The sequence below is a fragment of the Pinus tabuliformis genome, chromosome 1_2, assembly GCF_031772625.1.
Source record: "Pinus tabuliformis cultivar Carrire ecotype Pingquan chromosome 1_2, CPIR1, whole genome shotgun sequence".
Taxonomy (NCBI): Eukaryota; Viridiplantae; Streptophyta; class Pinopsida; order Pinales; family Pinaceae; genus Pinus; species Pinus tabuliformis.
This window is the reverse complement of record NC_142298.1, coordinates 542286846-542302672: the sequence shown is the minus strand read 5'-3', so window position 1 is coordinate 542302672 and position 15827 is coordinate 542286846. Positions and strand designations below refer to the sequence as shown.

The following is a 15827-nucleotide window of genomic DNA, read 5'->3' as shown; positions in this document are numbered from 1 at the left end:
ATTATTATTATTATTATAAATATTTTTTTTTTCTTCCTAGTTTAAAATTTGAGTATATAAATTGGGATTTATTTTTAAATATTAAATATCTATAGTTTTTACAATGATGATATACAATGATAGTAATTTATTTTTGTATAATGTAATTAACTTATAATTAAATTAAAAAAATACTTTATTTCTTCTTATTAAGTTCCTGGGAAATAATATTATTCATCAAAAAACTTTAATAAAAGGAAATGATTATTTAATTAGTATAGGATTTGATACAATTTGAGAAAAAAGCAATTGTATACTTCTAAATCTAATTTTAAAAACTTAATTTTATCTTATTATCTTGTTATTTAGGTAAATTAAAAGAGACACATAGATTTTATTAAATTTCAAAATAAAATTCCGTTTGCAATCATGGTGAGAAGATGAACATGATAAAAATGTAGTCCTACCGAGATTAAAAAAATATTAAAAAAAAAAAAAACATTTAATGTTACATTGGATTTGACATTTAATTTTGTCTTACTATTTTATTATTGAAATAAATTAAAAAAAATCCAATTCTAAAACTTAATTTTATCTTATTATTATTATTAAATAAATTTAAAGAAACACATACATTTTATTAAAATGAAAATTATTCAATGTTATATTGGATCTGGCCTTTAATTATTCAAATATAACAAAAATATAAACCTTATCGAATTTCAAAAGATTCAAAATTTAATTTTATTCCACTATTCCATTATTCAAAAATGAAAAAAACATATAAACCTTATCCACTTAAAAAAAATCCAACGTTAAATGGTTGGATCTACTATATAACACATGCTCACGTACATTAATTGCACCATATTACTGAGTGCTTATCGACCTCAGCCATTGAAATAAATCACTCTTTCCATTTTTCCGAAGCCTTTCTTTTTTTTACCTTTATAAGTTTATTTTGAATATAAGAATTAATAGACAAACGTTTCTGTTTTTATAATTGGTATTCCCTTTCTTCGTGTACATTTTTTCTTCCTTAAATCTTATTATTCATAAACATTAATATTAAGTTACATTATAAGCCTATTTAATACTTTACTAGAAGTTAACACTGGTCAACGGACTTTGAATAAACTTTGGACAATTAAATCCAAATAGAATACATGACTTTTGATCTTGTAAACCTTGTGGAAGCCATCATTATAATCAAGTTTGGCTAGTGTTGCTCTAAATATTTGTGGGGTTAATTGCTCCTAGTTGCCACCTCATAGAGTGCTTTTTGTTAGAGTATCCCCTCCTTTGACTTGTTGATTTTCAATTGTCATGAATGCTTATTTTCGTGGAAATTATCCATTTTTTTAACAGAAATGTAGTGAAGTGATATTTGATAATAAATATTTAATATAAAAATTTATTGATTTATGTGAGTTTATTGTCACACTTCACACCATATGTACATAAGATTCAAGTGAAATGAATCACTCACAATAATTGCTAGATTTTTGAAATGACAACCCTACAATGTGACTAGGGAATTAACTAGAGCCTTTTTATGTAGTGAGTTTGGTCCAAACAATGACAATGAAGGGCAATGAAGGGAAGATGTAACATGCCATTGGGTCAACATATTAGTGAGAGAGTGACATTAACATAGGTACAATTAGCTTCTTTTTATCTAACTTATTAAGCCGTATTCAAGACAATTAAATATCTCACATTACAAAATGCTAAATGGGATCACGTTGTTATGGAAAATAAACCTATTACCACTAGTTAGAAACCAACCACCAATGACTTATGACAATATATGTCACACTCTTGCCAGCTATTACATGATTTTTTTATGTTTAAAATTAGCCTAAAACTTTAATGTTTTATTGGTAATTGGATTTTGTTATTATAATATTTTGATTTAGTATGTGAGTTTAATTTTGGATTTTATTAATTTTTTAATGTTCTTGTTAATTGTAATAATAATTATATATATATCCATTGAATTATGAATTAATGGCAAGGTAAACTAATTTTATAACAAAAATAAATAAACATATATTCAAACCTCATTAAGTATAAAGTCTTTATGTACTTTATGTGAGGAAAGATGTTTGACTTTTTAAAAGTTTTTTTCTTTTCAATAAATAGTCTAAATATTTTATTTTTATTAATTATTTAATAAAATAAATATAAATATTATTGAAAAATATAAATTAAAAATATAATTTTTATTGATAAATAAATCTAATATTTTAAATTAATCTTAATTTTAATTAATAAAATACTTTATCTCTTAAATATGTTTTATGAAAATGATAGAAAAGGATTTAAAATAATTAATAAACTTGTTATAATAAAAATATAAAATAGAATAAATGTGACGTAGATTGACAATGACATAGTGATAAATAACAACTCCAATGAGACAGAGGATGTAATGTATAATTTGAAAAGAGACCTAAAATCAATAAAAAGACCTAAAAGCTAGGAATGCATTGTGAAATGCGTAGATTCTTAATTCTTTCACAAGAAACCAAGTGAATTTAACCTCAACCTTTTATTATTTTAAAGAAAAGATAAATCACTTAAATAAATGTGAATATTGGCCATCACACACCACAATCAACAAAAAGTCAAAAACCTAACCATGATGCAAGAGGTTGCTTGTACACATATCCTATTCCCTTCCATCTTACACATGTCAAAAGGTTTACTTTTAATATTTTTATTTTTATTTTTAAAGTGATCCATAGTAGGTTTAATTATGCAAATTTATATGGTTTCAATTCATTTATCATTTTGAAGTTTTCAATTAAATTAAAAATATGTAAATTGAATAATTTTCTCTATTTATTTAAAATAGTGGCAATTTTTTCAAAATCCAAAATAGTAGCAATTTAATTATTAAATATGTTTTTTTTGTTATTTAAAAAATGATTTGTGATAATTTATCATTAAATTGTAAATTTTGATTATTTAAAATATATTTTTGAATATAGCATTTAGTTATTTAAAATGTATTTTTAAATATATAAATAAATTTAATAAAATAAAATCTTTTTCCAACTACCAATAAAATTCATATATAAAAATAAAAAACATATATAATATATACTATGCATTTAAAATTTACAGGGAAAAAAACATTTTATTTTAAACATTATTCATTAAAAAATTACTATTTAATAATATTCATTTTGTAAAATTGTGAATATGAAAACGTAACTAAAACACAAAAAGAAATTAATTAATTTGAAGGAATTCCAAACACCTAACCAACGAGAGTAACCAATCCATGAGCATTAACCATGGTAAAGTCAAAAGTTCGCTGGCCAAAACTCCAAAACCTGCAGACCACGACGTCGATATAAAGAAAAGGAAAATTACAAAATTCTTCTCGTGCTTACTTCACCGTGCGAGAGGTGTCCATTCCCTCGCCGGGGTCGGCTCCGGCCGGCGGGAGGGCTGCCGCTATCTACGCTAAAAACGCACAACGACGTATTGGATAAGGCTGTGTGCTTATCACTTTCTTACACGATAAGCGCAGTTGCAACGAGCCCTCGCGTATTTCATTTTGTTTGTTAGCTCTGGTGGGTTGGGGTGGGTCGGGTTTGGCTTTGCATCCTCGAGAGATGGTGAATGGATGCACACAAGTGTATGACGAAACTTCTTCTTCTTTTTCTTCCCGCACAGGATTTCGGCTGTTCGCAGGCGGTTTGACTCAATTGCACCGGGGATTTTACGTTGGCCGGCGGTTTCAGGGACCGATCAAGACTTTTACGCTGACAGAGCGAAGCCGAACAAGGTAAAGATCGATTCCCGTAGCTCTAAGATTCACAGTCCTTCAAATGCCTTTTTCTTCCATTGACTCGAAGCCCTAGGGTTCTGGACTCTGTTCCGCTAATTTGTTCAAACACCGACAAACGCGCCGTCTCTGACACTCTGCTTGCCCTAGTAATCCCCACCTGCCAGCGGAAGAAGCTGTCAATATCTTTCATTTTGGTCCTTATCTAAAGATCTGAGCCAAAGGGAGGACCTTGGGACGTGTTATTACGTTCTTAGGGTCGGGGATTTGAACCGGAACGAGTTCTTGTCGAAAGAAATTGCTTGTTATGGTCATTTGGAGATTTGGGTCGGAAACGCGTAAATAAACGAGCCGAACGGGACGAAGTATCGCAAATAGACGGACAGGGCACCGTAATATTGTAAATAAGCGAGTTGAAAGGACGAAATTTCGTAAAAATACGAGTAGGAAGGAGAAAATATCGTAAATAAACAGCCAGGACGAGTAATCTCGTAAAGTTTGTTGGAGAAGGGGCTTTTATTGATCCCTTGTCATGTCTTCCCTTAGCAGAGAACTGGTTTTCCTCATCTTGCAGTTCCTGGATGAAGAAAAATTTAAGGAGACCGTTCACAAGTAAGTGGATCTTTTTTGTTTGTTTGTTGTTCTTTTGTTCCGCTGCTTGTGTTGTTGCGGAACCTCGACCGGATATTTTATCCCCTGTTCCTGACTGGATTCTGTTTGGCACAGGCTTGAACAAGAATCGGGCTTTTTCTTTAATATGAAGTACTTCGAGGATGAAGTGCAGGGTGGAAACTGGGAGGAGGTGGAGAGGTATCTTTCCGGGTTCACGAAAGTGGACGATAACCGATACTCCATGAAAATATTTTTCGAGATTCGGAAGCAGAAGTATCTAGAGGCGTTGGACAAGTATGTTGCGAAGTTCTACCTCCTCTCTCTCTTTTAATTGTTTAATTTGTTTTATTGTGAAGCGTCAATCGTGTTTCAACGAAAAAAATTAAAAAACTCCCTTTCCGGCTTGTCAAGTTGTCACACAAGTGTTACTCCATTAACTGAACAAAGTGTTGATGCACAAAGAAATCATGGTTCAGATGCCCTTGCACAAAGAAATCATGGTTCAGATGCCCTTGTTTATTTTCATATTTTGCGTTATTGTGGCTGTAAACATTGATGAGATTTGTTTGAGTCGATGATTGATTTTTAATTGTAAACATTGATATTTCTATAAGTTAAGCTGCAAGATAGCTCCGTTGCCAAGGTTTTTCTGTTATTAGTCATTAAATTAATTTATGGTAACAAGCTTGCAACACATTCATTAATTTATTTTGAAGCCAGCGATGTGCTATGGTTGTTTGCCTAATGTCTTCATCCTTTTTGAATTGAGAAGGGTGTTGGTCATTCTGGATATAAAGTGAGAGACTTATATGTTACGAAAATAATGTGTCAAATTAAATTTAATTTTGTCTTGGATTAAGTGGTGTAATGTGCTGCTATTCTGCTAAACAAATATGTTAAAAAAGATCTAATTTGATCTGGATTAATTATTAAGTGGTGTAATAGTCTGCTATTCTGCCAATGGCCTTTGGGATGCAGGGTTGCCTCATGTAATTTCCTCTTTGTTGCTAAGGTATAATTCTTTTTAACGAAAACAATGTATGTAAGATAAAATCATCTTTTGGTGAATTCAATTGGTGTGTGAATCATAAGTTGGGACTCCTGAATGGTGTCTTTGTGGGGCTAATGGGAAAAATTTCTTTTTAAATTTATGACCAATGCTCTCCACTTGCATGTAATCATCTAATAGCAACAAAAAATGCATGGCAATACCTTAACTCCATTTCGACTAAAAGATGGGTTATTTATGGTGTCTTTGTGGGGCTAATGGGAAACATTTCTTTTTAAATTTATGACCAATGCTCTCCACTTGCATGTAATCATCTAATAGCAACAAAAAATGCATGGCAATACCTTAACTCCATTTCGACTAAAAGATGGGTTATTTATGGTGTCTTTGTGGGGCTAATGGGAAAAATTTCTTTTTAAATTTATGACCAATGCTCTCCACTTGCATGTAATCATCTAATAGCAACAAAAAATGCATGGCAATACCTTAACTCCATTTCGACTAAAAGATGGGTTATTTGGTAAATAAAGGTTGGAGAGGCTTGTCTCTAGATTGCAGTTCTTGATGTTTTTGGTTTGGTTCTGAGATTTAATTTTGTAAACTGAACAGTGGAAATACACCCTCGGTAACACCATTATGAATTCAAAATTTGATTTATTCTTGCAAATAAGAGATCCTTTGTGATTGTCATGACTGAATGTGTTTAAATTTATATCAGAAATTTTATCATGCAGGTTGCATGAAGTTATGCTCATTTATTTATTGCTGGGATTGGAGTCCACTGGACTGAATGCTTAAGATGCATTTGATGGTTTTAGTTGTCATTGAAGTATTCTATTTGAATTTTTGCACGAAATTTCGTCATGCTTGCAAATTGACTTGATTGATGAATTCTGCTTTTAGATTTTCCAGGGGATGTTTTCCTAAATTGAAAACATTAAGTACCATAAAAATCATGTTAGAAATGTTTAAGCAGAATCAGATTTCTGATTAAGTGGTATAATTTGCGTCTAATAGTATGAGCCTTTTGAATTTTGTGATGGTTTCTGGTATGCCTAGAAGATAATCAAATCACGTCTTCTATGTATGCTGCCAAGGTTTCATTCCATCATTTGATTACATACTCACAATAATTCTATGACGAGTGCTGCAAAATCAAATTAGTTGTGTTTTTTGGGTTTCTGGCTCTCTGATGCTGAAACTTATCATGATTAATGATCTTAGCATGTGTATAATTATCACAAATGATTTGTTTCCACTTTGCTTTTTGGTGATGATGCTTTTGTTACGTTGATTGAGAAAATAAATCACATATATGCCATACCACAAATGGTTCAATTTGAGTCATCTTGAATGTTGTTTATTTTCTATGTCTGATGCTCAGACATGTTTGAATTGGTGACTGATACTTCTGACATACATGGGATGTTGTCCCAGGCAAGACCGAGCAAAAGCAGTGGAAATTCTAGTGAAAGACCTGAAGGTGTTTTCTTCTTTCAATGAAGAGCTGTTCAAGGAAATTACACAGCTTCTTACTTTAGACAATTTCAGGTTTGTGTGTGAAATTATTAATTAATCTTGGCTCTGCTACAAGTAAGCCTGTGTGTTACATATATACTCTTGTTTTTGTTAGATAATCTTAAGGAATCTCGTGCTACAACATTATCGGTAAAGTTACACATCTTGTCATAGTACATTTTTGTTGCAGACAGAACCCAGGGGATTTCCCTGTGGTGACATCCTTGCCATCTGGTTGTGATCTCTTTCATAGAGATGCATTTTTTCACCATTTTTATTTTTATTTATTTATTTATTAGTGTTGTCTTTTTGTTATGTTTGGTTGGACACCAGGGAAAATGAGCAACTTTCCAAGTATGGAGATACCAAGTCAGCAAGGAATATCATGTTAGTTGAGCTTAAAAAGCTTATTGAGGCCAATCCTCTGTTCCGAGACAAGCTGCAGTTTCCTTCTCTGAAAACTTCTCGGTTGCGAACACTTATCAATCAAAGGTTTATTTACATTTGCTTTTGACTTGACTTGTTAGACAATTGCTCAAATTTGAGTATTTTATGCCTGCCGGCAGAGTAGTTGTTGTAATCAGTTTTGATGACCAATACCAATAGTAGATTATACTTCTATGAGGTCTGTGCTTGGTGCATATTACTGATTTCATATTCCTGGTATTGGTGTTTGAAATTTATGGCAGTTTGAATTGGCAGCATCAACTCTGTAAAAATCCAAGGCCCAACCCAGACATAAAAACATTGTTTGTTGATCACAGTTGTGGACAGCCGAATGGAGCTCTCGCACCATCTCCTGCAACTAATCCTCTTATGGCAACAATTCCGAAAGGGGGAGGCTTCCCACCACTTGGTGCTCATGGGGTATGTTGAGTTACAGGTGGATTTTTAAAGATTTCTTGATGAAATTGCTGATAGTTGTCCATATCAAGAGTAGTTGATTTGAGTGTATTTGAATCATGAAGAGTTTTGTCTGATATGCTATTTTAATGTTTATTTCCAGGCCCCATTTCAAGCAGCACCTGCACCTGTTGCTACTGCCTTAGCAGGCTGGATGGCTAATGCCACTCCTGCACCTCATCCTGCAGTCTCTGCGGGGCCAATTGGACTTAGTGCTGCAGCAAATACAGGTAACTTATACACCAGCAATTGACATGGAAGTTCTGTTGATATGGATTATATAGGAAGCCATTGTCTAAAATTCTGATTATGGTTTATATAGGAAATGATGTCATATGTTGGCATCTATAGCTTTTATATTGTTGAGTAATCCCCTTTCAATTTGTTACTCTAGCTGCTTTGTTGAAGCGCCCGAGGACCCCTCCTAATCCTCCCTTAGGGGATTATCAGTCAGCCGATTCTGATCACATTCTAAAACGAGCAAGGACAATCGGGCAGTCTGGTGATGAGGTATTCTGATTTTGCCGTCTCCATATGGTTCATTTTCACTGTTAAACATCAACTAATGTAATTTATGGTTAGTTATGGTTAGTTAATAATGAAGAAATGTAACAGGTAAAAGTCTTCATTCAAGTATCAATGTGGTTGCTTGTAAGAGCAGCAGTATTGTTTGAGGATTAGGGTGCTTTAACTATAACGAATTTGCAGGTTAGCTATTCTGGCCCAAATCTTCCACAGGGCTTATATTCGCAAGATGACCTTCCCAAGATTGTTGCACGAACTTTAAATCAGGGATCTCCAGTGAAGAGCATGGATTTTCATCCTTTGCAGCAGACCATACTTTTAGGTATGGCTTTGTTTGTGATAATGCTTATTTTTTCTGTTTAGATTAATTCATATGCTTAGGAATGCATATTCTCTCTTTAGAAGGCATGAGTGCCATTATTCTTCTTCATATTTCACAAAGTACAAAATTTTATGCTACTAATATGCATTCATTGTTTCTGTGGTCCAGTCGGTACACATGTGGGTGAAATTGGTGTATGGGAAGTGGGTTCACAGGAAAGACTAGCTCACAGAAATTTCAAAGTTTGGGATCTTGGATCTTGTTCAGCTTCCATGCAGGTAACATATATGACCTTTACACCTTTATAGTCACGAAATAAATTATTATCTGTTCCTGGGCTTAACTTATTGTATATTAGAAACCTTTATTATGTTACCCTTTATGTGTCCTATGTGGATTTAGGCTGGGAATGCTTTAGGTATCTACACTGACTGTTCTTTACTTGTCCATTTGGCTGTTGTTGGTCGTTTTTGGAAATATTTCATTAGTATAACTTGTATCTTTCTTATCCTTTCTTTATAATGAATGGAGTAATCTGATTGTCCCATTTTCTGGACAACAGGCAGCAGTTCTCAAGGATCCTGTTGTATCAGTCAATCGTGTTGTGTGGAATCCAGATGGTTCTTTGTTTGGTATGTAATTATACCAGGAAGATTTTAGCTTCTGCTAATATTGAACTTGTCAATATATTCTCTTGGTAATGAGATGATTGAACCCATATTTGAAGTAGTGTATGATTATGTGTTTTTCTAATATGCAGGAGTAGCTTATTCAAAGCATATAGTGCACATATATTCCTTCCATGTTGGTAATGACTTGCGGCAACACTTGGAGGTATTTGGACTCTCTCATTCAGTTTTCTTGTAATAAACCTGAACTTAGTCACGGAGAAAATTGAGGGCTACATTACAGAAAATGTTTCTGGTTTCTCCATGTATTGTATTTGTTGCTTCAGTGAATTCACTTCTTTTCACATCTAATAGATTATTTCTTTTGGCAGATTGACGCCCATGTTGGAGGTGTAAATGACCTTGCTTTTTCACATCCCAACAAGCAATTGTGTATTATTACCTGTGGAGATGACAAAACAATAAAGGTTTGACATGAAACTCTATATTGTGACAGAGTGCGGGGCTTTGAAAATTTTGGGTTGATAAAGCTGGTTGGTGCAACAGGTATGGGATGCTGTTACTGGTGTGAAGCAATATACTTTTGAAGGTCATGAAGCACCCGTGTATTCTGTATGCCCCCATTATAAAGAAAACATTCAGGTATGAGCTCTTTGTTGTGATTCTGATTTTTTTTAATACGACTGGGAGAATGTTTGTTTTCCAGGAAGAAACTCATTTTGTGGATATAATGATTCCTCAAGCTGAAGCTTTGTATTGGACTCTTCTTATGTATCAGTTTATCTTTTCAACGACTATTGATGGCAAGATAAAGGCTTGGTTATATGATTTGATGGGTTCAAGGGTTGATTATGATGCTCCTGGTCAGTGGTTCACTACAATGGCTTATAGTGCTGATGGGACAAGGTTGATTCATCATGTCATTTCAGCTCTTGCTTTGTGCTATGCTTTATTTCTGTTGGTTATTGATTAGCTCTACAATACATGGAGAATAAAAACATTGGCAACTTGATGCAGGCTCTTCTCATGTGGAACAAGCAAAGAAAGAGAATCTTTTCTTGTTGAATGGAATGAGAGTGAAGGTGCTATAAAGCGTACTTATCAAGGATTTTGTAAGCACTCTTTGGATATTGTGCAGTTTGATATGACTAAGAACCGCTTTTTGGCTGCTGGAGATGAATATTTGATCAAGTTTTGGGACATGGACAACACAAACCTGCTGACAACTGTTGATGCTGACGGTGGATTAGCTGTATGGTTTGACATAGTTGCTTACACTTTTTTTTTTGATGTGAACTACTTGCATAGCTCAAAAGAAAGACTTTCAGGTTAATTTAGCTTTGATTTTTTCCTATTTTCAGAATACTCCTCGTCTCCGCTTCAACAAGGAAGGGTCGTTATTGGCAGTTTCAACCAGTGATAATGGCATCAAAATTTTAGTCAATGCTGATGGCCTCAGATTATTACGCTCATTTGAGAACCGTGCCTTTGATGCAGCAAGAGTTCCTTCTGATACGAAGGTAAGAGTTGTGCATTTATTATGTGTTTGGCTTTCAAGCTTTACTTCAAATGCGGCTAGATTGAGATTTGGTTCTACAGGTGTCAGTAGTAACTCAAATGGCATCTGTAAGCACACCTGGGGCACAAACTGTTGGGGGATCTGATCGGGTTGCTTCCACAGTTTCTATGGCTGGACTGGTATGTCTACTGTCACACTCTAAGATATCTCTAGATTACAAGGATAAAGACCTTGCATAAGGCATCGATTGCCATCTACTTAATGTTTTTGAAGTATGCTGAAGGTTGTGGAAGAAGTATGGTAGGGAGAGTTTAAATGATTTTCTGTGCTTTTGAATATGAATAAGCCTGTTTCTTTTCAACAAAAGGACATGTTCAAAGCATGAATGCTCGCAAATGTGTACACTAAACAATTGAAAGTAATTGATTTTTGTGTGTCAGAATGGAGTGGATTCTAGGAGTGTTGGAGATAAGGTCAGAGTGGCAGAAGATTCAGTAGATAAAAACAAGAACTGGAAGCTAACTGAAATATCCGAACCAGCTCAGTGCCGGTCCTTGAGACTCTCAGATAACCTACCAACAAGCAAGGTGTGTATTATCCCAGTTTGAATAGCTCATAATGGATTATGCAGGGAAAAAATATCCTGTATCAGCCTGAGCTTGTTATTAAACTTGTGATATTGTGTAATGTGTCGCATTTATGTTAAAAAGTAATTTGTACTGCATGGCTAGAAGCATCATTGTGTTTTCATTGGTTATTTCCATTTTCATTTGACGTAAAGGCGGTAAATATGTACTTGCCCTTGTCAGTGCGTATAAGCCTGTACCTTTCATAATATGCAGCTCATTCAGTCCTATATGTTTATTTACTGCTGCTGACTTTTTATGGCTTACAAATCAATGTACTCCATAGGTGCCCATTTGATGGATATTAATCTATCTATGGACACGAGAATCTATCTAGACACGAGAATTGATAACATCAACCTCCTAATTTTGTTGAATTGTTCACACGTTTTTTCCAAAACTTCTAGCTTGGTGCATAAAGCTTCAGTTTCTTCTCAGCTACGTGTCATGCCATGTATGATTTTGGAGCGTTCTTTGGCACATACTTAGCTTTTGATTCGCAATGCCTTTCTGTAGAGTTTGGAAATAAAGAATTGGTACATTTCAATTTTGTAGCTTACAGCAAGAGCCTTTGTTTGTAGAGATTTAGTTCTTTGTTATAATCACTTTATACTCGCATGAACTGCAGATTTCAAGATTAATATATACTAATTCAGGAGTTGCGATTCTGGCATTGGCTTCCAATGCTGTGCACAAGCTCTGGAAGTGGCAGCGAAATGATCGCAATACTAGTGGCAAGGTGCTTATGTTATTCTTTGTTTAGGTCATGCTCTTTTTAATGTATGATATTTTTTGTTTAGGTCATGCTCTTTTTAATAGGTGTGTATGGAGTTGTTATACCCGTTAATTGAGAGAGATCAAGTTGATTAGTATCTTACAAATTAATTTTAAAGTTTCTACTGAATGCATTTGCCATATCATCTAAAAGAAGTTCTTTTCACAGGCAACAGCCAGTATTCCACCTCAGTTATGGCAACCTGCCAGTGGCATACTGATGACAAATGACATAAGTGATACTAATCCCGAGGATGCTGTTCCCTGCTTTGCATTATCTAAAAATGACTCGTACGTTATGTCAGCCAGTGGTGGAAAAGTTTCTTTGTTCAATATGATGACATTCAAGGTAATGCTTCAGATGTTGAATGACAAGTATCTAGCTATTTATTTACTATATTCTGAGGAACTTCTCTTTAAATAGTTTTATCACTCTGTGCTTCATTGTGTTTTTTGCAGACAATGACAACTTTCATGGCACCACCACCACCAGCAACTTTTCTTGCTTTCCACCCGCAGGACAACAACATAATTGCTATTGGCATGGAAGACTCTACAATTCAAATTTACAATGTTCGAGTGGATGGGGTTCTGACTCAAACTTTGGTGGAATTTTCAGCAATCAAACCCCTTTTGGAGGCACTTGCATATAAATTTGAATAAAATGCGTTTTGGATGCAGGTAAAGAGCAAGCTTAAAGGACATCAAAAGAGAGTGACTGGGCTTGCTTTTTCTCATGCACTGAATGTGCTTGTATCATCAGGAGCAGATGCTCAGGTACTTGTGACATGATATATCTTGTAGTTGTAATCCAAGCCTCTAGGGTGCATAATTATTTTAGCTGACTTAGCCTGATGACGGCTAATGCAGTAACTCCTGGGATGTCTGGCACTGCAGCTTTGCGTATGGGGAACCGATGGCTGGGAAAGGCTTAGGAATAAGTTTTTACAGCTACCAGCAGGCAGATCGCCACCACAGGCAGAAACTCGAGTGCAATTTCACCAGGATCAGATACACTTTTTGGTTGTGCATGAAACTCAAATTGCTATTTATGAAGCTAATAAACTTGAGTGTCTCAAACAGGTTTGTTTTAAATATCACACAACTTTTGGTTGTTTGTTTCCATTCTTTTACTTAGTTTAATTCATAAGTTGGTAAGTTGGTATGTATCTCTAAATGTCTAACTCGTAATGGTTCTGGTTCCTGGCAGTGGATCCCCGCGGAGTCACTTTCTGCTCCAATATCTCATGCTACTTACTCATGTGATAGTCAACTAATATATGCTAGCTTTTTTGATGGCGCGGTGGGTGTATTCCATGCTGGATCACTGCGGTTACGATGTCGAATTAGTCCATCTTCGTATCTTTCACCCAGTGTCAGGTAAATCATACTATAAACAATCTGATGAGATGCCGTATGTGGGGGATAGATTTTTCGATGTTTCACGGGGATGTGGGATCATGTGCACTGGTTCATGTGTGGGTGTGTGCACTGTGCAGTAGGTTGTCATAGTATTCAAGATCCCTCCAATGAACTTGAGAGCAAACATAAAGAATGAAGACTTAAATAACCTGGTATCTCACGTTCAATATGTTTCTAATGCCCCCAAATACCCACATTATTCCATGAAATGAAAAACGTTAGCCCACTTCCTCAGGAACTTACAATTTTGGAAATCCAAACACATGGAGCATAACCTATGAACCCTGGTAATGTTGACTGTAGGAGTTCGGTTATATGTCTGTTTAGACATATAATTGCAGATTAGTTTAGTTGTTCTTTGTACAGTAAGATGGTATAGTATGATTGTTAAAAGTGTCCATTATCATGAGCATTTGTCCTGAAAAAAACTATTTTCTTGAGTAATTTTTCTGCCATCTAATATGTATTTGTGTTTCGTCTTCCTTTATGTTGCAGCTCTGGTGTGTACCCGCTTGTAATTGCAGCTCATCCTTCTGAGCCAAATCAATTTGCATTGGGATTGTCTGATGGGGGTGTACATGTTTTGGAGCCCTTAGAGTCAGAAGGAAAGTGGGGTACTGGACCACCTGTGGAAAATGGGTTGGCAAGCAATGCTTCTACTGTTCTTACAACTGGAACTTCAGGTTTAGAGCAAGCTCCAAGGTGATTCGTTTCTATCGAATATTTGCATATTTGCACTGAACCCCAACTCCTAGCTCTTACGTGGTGATCACATATTTTAATGTGGGTCCCCCATTTATTGTGTAGCCTTTGAGCTATGACGTTGAGTGCCTTTTGTATTCAAGGTTTACATTGCATACTGTGATGCCAACTTGCACCAATGCTAGTGGCTCCATGTCTTTCTTAATGCATGAGTTAAGCTGTCTATATGAAGTCATTGCTGGAAATCCCTTCTGGGTATCGATAGTCAAGATCGGTGGCTCATGTTTAGTTTGAAAATGTATTTGTTGTTTTAAAAATTGTTAGGTGTATCACTAAGCAAGGGATCACACACACTGCTTTCCATAAAAAATTGTAGGCTTGTGAGGTTTAAAGAGTTGTGTCTTCCAGGTTTCAATGTGAAAAGAAACTTGATCGATTTGTTTACGGATTATTATTTTGTAAGATTCCGGCAATTTTGGAGCTGAGGTTTCCACTTTGAAATATTCAAATCAGATAAATCATTAACCAACTAATGGGTCTGACTATTATAATACCCTGTTATATCTTATTATATTTACAATGCCATATCGAAGGTGAATGCTTTATTTATCAAGATAAGCATTAGGGTATGCTAACCATCTTACTAGCTTCCACATGGTGGATGTTACTTCCTGAGGATTGATCTGTTGACATATTGGGTTTAGTTCTGATTTTTTTTTTGGTATATTAAATACAAATGATTGGATGGTCTTAATTAAGTTTTATAAACGGGGCCTATTTTGGGTTGGCAAAAATTTATCAGTTACTAACTTTCCCTAGATCTTTTCTACCTTTTCTCTTCAAGCAATGCAGAGCATGTATATTAAAGACACTGTTATATATATGTATTATATTTAGGTGAGTAACAAATTTTTATGTGCTTATCTAAAAAAACTTGTTTGATTATTTAAGCTTTTCTTTTATAGACCAATTCAATACCACAAGATTTTCATTAGCTAAGTGAGCTCCAGTTGGGTTTGTCTTCAGTTATTGCCACTTGCAAAAAATGTACAAAGTTTTCAGTATGATACTCTTAGGATGTAGCAACCATTACATTCCATGCCCTATGTCTGAAAACTTACGTATTCCTCTATACTGATTGTTGGTAACTACAACAATTTCCTTAGATTGCATCATTTTTTAGTGGAATTCGAAGGCAATTATTGTTTGTGTGTTTGGCATGTGTGTGCATTGGGGTGTGTGTGAGAGGGATTGTCCATCCTTTTGACTCTTTGCTGGCATGCATTCATGTGTTTGGTTGTACACATGTACCCGTGCAAATGAGTGAGGTTCGTACCTCCATGTCAAAATGAATTAACTAGTATGCAAATCATATCAAAATAATAATACAATGACATCCAATTATTTAAAAAATCCATTTTTTTTAAACAATTAACAATTAAGAATGTTGTTGTGGCAGTTATTGTTAATGGGTGTGTATGATGA

The 15827-nt window shown here is 34.7% G+C and overlaps 1 protein-coding gene across 1 annotated transcript; it reads left to right on the top strand.

The window, feature by feature from the left end:
- The first annotated feature begins 3562 nt into the window (after positions 1–3562).
- Positions 3563–14871, top strand: LOC149206739 (protein TOPLESS-like). Its single transcript, XM_089395554.1, has 25 exons — positions 3563–4393; positions 4508–4687; positions 6840–6953; positions 7254–7412; positions 7610–7787; positions 7927–8053; positions 8218–8333; positions 8532–8670; positions 8839–8948; positions 9233–9302; positions 9431–9504; positions 9671–9766; positions 9846–9941; positions 10078–10205; positions 10317–10551; positions 10661–10819; positions 10899–10997; positions 11259–11405; positions 12073–12183; positions 12388–12567; positions 12678–12806; positions 12900–12995; positions 13116–13301; positions 13429–13598; positions 14136–14871. Exons 1-25 carry the CDS (start codon positions 4314–4316, stop codon positions 14344–14346), a joined length of 3390 nt encoding a protein of 1129 aa, XP_089251680.1. The 5' UTR covers positions 3563–4313; the 3' UTR covers positions 14347–14871.
- The last annotated feature ends 956 nt before the right edge of the window (positions 14872–15827 follow it).

Bases quoted from the DNA above. Each gene is read 5' to 3' on its own strand.
- LOC149206739 (XM_089395554.1), top strand. From the start codon at position 4,314: ATGTCTTCCCTTAGCAGAGAACTGGTTTTCCTCATCTTGCAGTTCCTG. The intron at 10,206-10,316 runs GTTGATTCATCA...AACTTGATGCAG, and splicing joins TATAGTGCTGATGGGACAAG to GCTCTTCTCATGTGGAACAA. The intron at 10,820-10,898 runs GTAAGAGTTGTG...TTGGTTCTACAG, and splicing joins GAGTTCCTTCTGATACGAAG to GTGTCAGTAGTAACTCAAAT.